Source organism: Microtus oregoni, unplaced genomic scaffold (genome assembly GCF_018167655.1).
Source record: "Microtus oregoni isolate MIOR12 unplaced genomic scaffold, Mior012 000014F_ref0000157, whole genome shotgun sequence".
Classification (NCBI taxonomy): Eukaryota; Metazoa; Chordata; class Mammalia; order Rodentia; family Cricetidae; genus Microtus; species Microtus oregoni.
The window spans coordinates 39,262,223-39,267,775 of NW_024543073.1; the positions used below are offsets into that span (position 1 = coordinate 39,262,223).

General features: G+C 58.3%; 1 protein-coding gene across 2 annotated transcripts; it reads left to right on the forward strand.

Annotated features, from left to right (window-relative positions):
- The first annotated feature begins 236 nt into the window (after positions 1-236).
- On the forward strand, positions 237-5,216 carry Gtpbp6 (GTP binding protein 6 (putative)). 2 transcript variants are annotated; one of them, XM_041663448.1, is made up of 10 exons: positions 237-570; positions 823-957; positions 1,208-1,278; positions 1,645-1,775; positions 2,362-2,432; positions 2,654-2,812; positions 3,062-3,270; positions 3,455-3,603; positions 4,528-4,680; positions 4,898-5,216. In XM_041663448.1, exons 1-10 carry the CDS (start codon positions 246-248, stop codon positions 5,019-5,021), a joined length of 1,527 nt encoding a protein of 508 aa, XP_041519382.1. In that variant the 5' UTR covers positions 237-245; the 3' UTR covers positions 5,022-5,216. The 2 variants fall into 2 exon arrangements, with proteins under 2 accessions (XP_041519382.1, XP_041519383.1); XM_041663449.1 differs by having other exon boundaries at positions 3,137-3,270.
- Positions 5,217-5,553: the final 337 nt, after the last annotated feature.

Genomic DNA, 5,553 nt, shown 5'->3' on the forward strand with positions numbered 1-5,553 from the left:
GCGCTCAGACTTCCAGTCCTCTGTTCGTGGGGGGCTCTGGCTCTTGCACCCCCGTCCCCGCCTTGGCCGCTCGCCCCACCCCTAACGGCCCAGCCCCAGTCCCCATGGCCGTGCATCCCGGACGTCCTCCTGGGCTCAAGTTCTCGCTTAGCCCCGGTGTTGCTGTTCGCCCCACCCCCAGGCCCCGCCCCTGCCAGCTCCTCCCACTCCAGGGAACGCGCCTCCTTTCCGGCCACGCCCCCAGCATGGCGGCTGCGCGCGCTGCCGTACGACCAGCGCTCAGGCTCTTGCTTAGCCACGGCCTGGCCCCTCGCTATGCCCCGCCGTGCCCGCCACAGCCGGCCCGCGCAGGCAGCGTCAACATCCGGAGCCCCTGCGGCGGAGTTAGGAGCGGCTCCCACGTCCGCAGCTGTGAGAGCGGGGCCGGGGTGGTGGGGGAGGACGCAGAGGAGCCCGAGGAGGAGGAGGAGCTGCTGAGCCGGGAACCACTGCTGCCCGCTGCGGCCCAGCGTGTGTGCGTCCTACATCCTGACGTCAGGGGCCGCGCCGGAAGGAAGGCGCACGACACAGGTCAGCGGAAGGGCGGGGCGGGAGGAGACAGGCTGTGTGGGCATGGGTTCCGAAGGGAAGGTATGAGGAGAAAGAAAGGTGGTGCGGACGCCTTGAGAGGCGCACAGGGGACAGGGGAACTGCTATGGGCATCAGCGTGGAGTTTTGGTGGGGCAGGCGGGGTTTGTGTGTGCTAGCCAACCTGGGATCCATCCCCAGGGTCCATGCGAGCTGCGGCTGGACGCCATCTACCCCCCGTCTGTCCCCTCACAGAGTATCAGGTGGCGGAGGCTGCCGCGCTGGTGCGCGCATTGCATGGCTGGTCGGTGGTGCGGACCCTGGTGGTGCCCACGGGGGTCCCAGACAGCAAGTTTGTCTTTGGCAAAGGAAACTTCCAGGAGCTGACGGGTAAGTATCCCGCCCCTTCGTGTGACATGCTCCCTGCCCAACTGGTGTGCCTGTGCATGCATGCGTGTTCTTGCTATGTGAATGTGTGTGCTTCCTTCTGTGCAGTGTTACAGTGTTACTCAGCATGCACACGCCTCAGTGTAGCTTGTGCATGGTTCTCAGTGTGCACGTGTGTGTACCTCCCTCTTTGTGTAGCATGTGCACACCCAGACTTGCCTGCAACTGACGGACCCCTCCCCCTACTCCTCAGAGAAGATCAAGGGATCTGTGGACATCACGTGTGTGTTTCTGAATGTAGAGAGGATGACAGCTCTGACCAAGGTATGGAGTGTGTGATTGTGACCCAAGTGTGTCAATTCCACCCCTTCCCCTGAACCCCGTGTCCTGACCTCACCCCTTCCTTTGGCCCCGTGTCCTATCCTCACCCCTTCCTATGTCCCTGTATCCCCTGACCCTCCTGTGTCCCAACGTTTCCCTCCCTTTGAGCCCCAAGTCCCCGTCTCACCCCGTTCTCTATTCCTGGGTCTCTGACCTCTGTGTCCTGGCCTCACCTGTTTCTCTGACCCCAGGACCCTCATTCCCCTGACCCGCTTGTCCCAGCCTCATCCCTTACTCTGCTCCCTCTCTCCTGGCACCCATCTCCTAGCCTTTCCCCTTCCCCTGACCCTTTTTCCCATTTCCTGGCAGAAGACCCTGCAGACTGCCTGGGGTGTCCATGTGTTGGACAGGTTCACTGTGGTACTGCACATATTCCGCTGTAATGCCCGCACCAAGGAGGCCCGGCTGCAGCTGGCTCTGGCGGAGATCCCCCTGCTCAGGTGGGTTACACCTTCTCTGGTGGGTCACTCCTGAAATTACCTGGCACAAGTTAAAAGGAAACGCGGAACAAGTTAGGGGGTGTGCACAGGCCTGGGAAGTCAGTGTGCAGAGAAAGGGAAGAAGATGGCACGTCCAGCTTTTAAAAACTGCCTAGCGCATGTACACAGGGGTTGATATGGCTACTTCATATGCAGGTGACGGGACTCAGGCAGACGTGCAAGGGCTTAGCTGAGTCATACATGGATCACGGGAGGCCCTTTAACATCCCTGGGGGCCGTTAGGCACTTCTGCCTGGGGGCTTGTCTGCACATGCATGGCACCTAGAACCTGGAAGTATCAGCTTTATGTGGCTGAAATCATTACAACCCCTGCCCAGGCAGGTCACCCCACACTCCTCCTCATCCAACACCCTTCCTCACCCCATACCCCCACATCCCCTTCCATACAGAGATACCAGCTGCACACCCCTTGGTGGTTGACACCCTATTCTGTCCAGTGTGCCCTAGGAGGGCTTGGCCTTGACCTGAGGACCCAAGTGCCAAAACTCACTAAGTGACACCTACTAAGCATATATTTCCATCCCAGGTCTACCCTGAGCAGCTGCTCTGCCCAACCGGACCAGCAAGGAAGGGGCTCACGGTACATCATGGGGTCAGGTGAGGGTGCCACATGGCCTCCAGTGGGGAACACAGTCCAGGGCAGTGGGAACACCAGCCAACCAGCTGCAGAGTTTCCCAGTTGTCACAATGGGTAACATTAGTTACATGGTGTCCAGTGGGGGATACCAGCTACATGCAGTGGGGTGCACCCACAGATACACCCCTGGGACCCCCTGCACCTGGCTCCTACATACCAGTTTGCATATCCATGTTCACAGGAGAATCATCCACAGAGCTGTGCCAACGGGCACTGAAGGAGAAGGAGGCGAAGATCAGGCGTGCGCTAGTGCGGTTGCAGGAAAAGCGGAGTGTGCTAAGGAAGCAGCGCTTGCGGCGCGAGTTCCCCATTGTGTCTGTTGTCGGCTACACCAACTGTGGTGAGGGTCCCTGGGCTGCAGCCCTGCATATCAGCACAGTAATGCGTAGGTGGGTCCATGGGGTGCAGCCCCACATCTCAGCACAGGGCACATGTGGGAGGGTCCCTGGGGGATAGGACCCATATCTCAGCACAGGGCATGTGTGGGTGGATCCCTGGGGTGCAGCCCCACATCTCAGCACAGGGCAGGTGGGAGAAGGTCCCCAGGGTGCAGTGTGTGTTTCCCATTCTCAAACTGCGTCCGCTCTAGGGAAAACCACACTCATCAAGGCCCTGACGGGGGAGGCCACCATGCAGCCATGTGACCAGCTGTTCACAACCCTAGATGTCACAGCACATGCGGGGTTGCTGCCATCATGCATGCCCGTCCTGTACATGGATACCATTGGCTTCCTGTCACAGCTGCCACATAGCCTGATCCAGTCGTTCTCCACCACGCTGGAGGACGTGGTGCTTTCGGTGGGTATCCATTTGTCTGCATGAATGGGTATCCTTGGATCTGCCTTTTGCTTAGGCCAGATGTCCTGGGATCCACCCTCCACATGGACTTGGTGTCCTTGGTGTTCCTCGGGCTAATACTTCCTGTCCCCTGCTGCCCCTCCCTATGACACTTCTGGCCCCTGACTGTTCCTCCCCATCACAGGATGTTATCCTGCATGTGAGGGACATGAGCCATCCCAACACAGAGCAACAGAAGGCCAGTGTCTTGTCTACACTGCAAGGTCTGCAGCTGCGGCCTGCGCTCTTGAACTCCATGTTGGAAGTTCACAACAAGGTGGATCTGGTTCCCGGGTAAGTTGGGCAGGGGGAGGCACGTGTGTCACTGTTTACACTGCAGGAATCTTCATGGTGTCCTCACCGCACCTGTCCTTGATGCACCTGTTCTCACTGCACCTCTCGTCACTGCATCTGTCCTAACTGCACCGACACTCTGCTCACTGCAGCTGCCCTCACCACAGCTGTCCTTGCTACACCTATTCTCACCTCATCTCAGCTGACTACAGCTGTCCTCACTGCAGCTGTGCTCACTGCACCTGTCCTCACCTCACCTATCCTCACTGCAGCTATGCTCACTACACCTGTCCTCACCGCAACTGTGCTTATTGCACCTGACCTCACTGCAGCTGTGCTCACTGCACCTGTCCTCATCTCACCTGTCCTCACCACAGCTGTGCTCACTGCACCTGTCCTCACCTCACCTGACCTCACCGCAGCTGTGCTCACTGCACCTGTCCTTACTGCAGCTGTGCTCACTGCACCTGTCCTCATCTCACCTGTCCTCACCACAGCTGTGCTCACTGCACCTGTCCTCATCTCACCTATCTACACCACAGCTGTGCTCACTGCACCTGTCCTTACTGCAGCTGTGCTCACTGCACCTGTCCTCACCACAGCTGTGCTCACTGCACCTGTCCTCACCTCATCTGACCTCACCACAGCTGTGCTCACTACACCTGTCCTCATCTCACCTGTCCTCACCACAGCTGTGCTCACTGCACCTGTCCTCATCTCACCTATCTACACCACAGCTGTGCTCACTGCACCTGTCCTCATCTCACCTGTCCTCACCACAGCTGTGCTCACTGCACCTGTCCTCATCTCACCTGTCCTCACCACAGCTGTGCTCACTGCACCTGTCCTCATCTCACCTATCTACACCACACATGTCCACATAACCCCATGGTTCCTCTTACCCACTGAACCTCTTCCACACAGGTACAGGCCCCCAGGGCACCATGTCCCGGCCGTGTCTGCACTCCTGGGCCATGGGCTAGACAAGCTGAAGGCGACACTGGAGGAGTCGGTTCTGCAGGCCACTGGCCGGCGGGTGCTCACCCTCTGCTTACGGCTTGGGGGACCCCAGCTCTGGTGAGTCACAGGGTGCTTGGGCGGTGGGCTATCACATACATAGATACAGCTGATTCCTTGCCAGGGACATGCCCCACTATCTACATGCTTCCCAGCCTGCACGATGCTGATGTCAACTTGGCTTCCCAGCCTGCAACCACCCTTTGCCCATCGTCAGGCACCACACTGACATCAGCCCACTTCACAGCATGCACCACAGTGGTCTCTTTCTCTACAGCTGGCTGTACAAGGAGGCCAAGGTGCAGCAGGTGCAGGAGCTGCCCAACACTGACATGGCCCATGTGACCGTTATCATCAGCCAAGCCACCTATGGCCGTTTCCGGAAGCTGTTTCCTGAGTGACAGCCTGGAGTGGGGTGTGGATACAGATTCTGGCCATGGTATTGTCCCACCACTTTTTCTTTCCCAGCTGTTCCCTGAGTGACAACCAGGACCAGATATGGATTCAGCTCGTGGGAGGGTGTTTGTGGATGGCCCCATGTAGTCCTCCTCCTTCCTCCCTGACTGGCAGCTCATTAAAGCAGGATTTGCACTTTGTTCCCTCTCTTTGGCTGGCGATGTGTGGGCTCTGTGGGGTTCTGTGTCACGGGGGAAGGGGAGGGGAGTGTCTTTCACTGGAGAAGGGAAGGGATGGGGAGTGTCTGTATCACTCGGGGAGGAAATGGGGAGGGTCTATTTCACTGGGGAAAGGGGGGTAGGGTCTCAGTTGAAAATGGTGCTGTGGCTGATCCAGGACAGGAGGACTGAACACTGCCCTCCCACAGCTCTCCCCACCTGTGTTCTGCCCCTCCATGTTCTTGGATGATACACAGATTTAATAGAAATGGGTTAATCAAGATGTGAGAGTTAGCCAGTAAGAGACTAGAGCTAATGG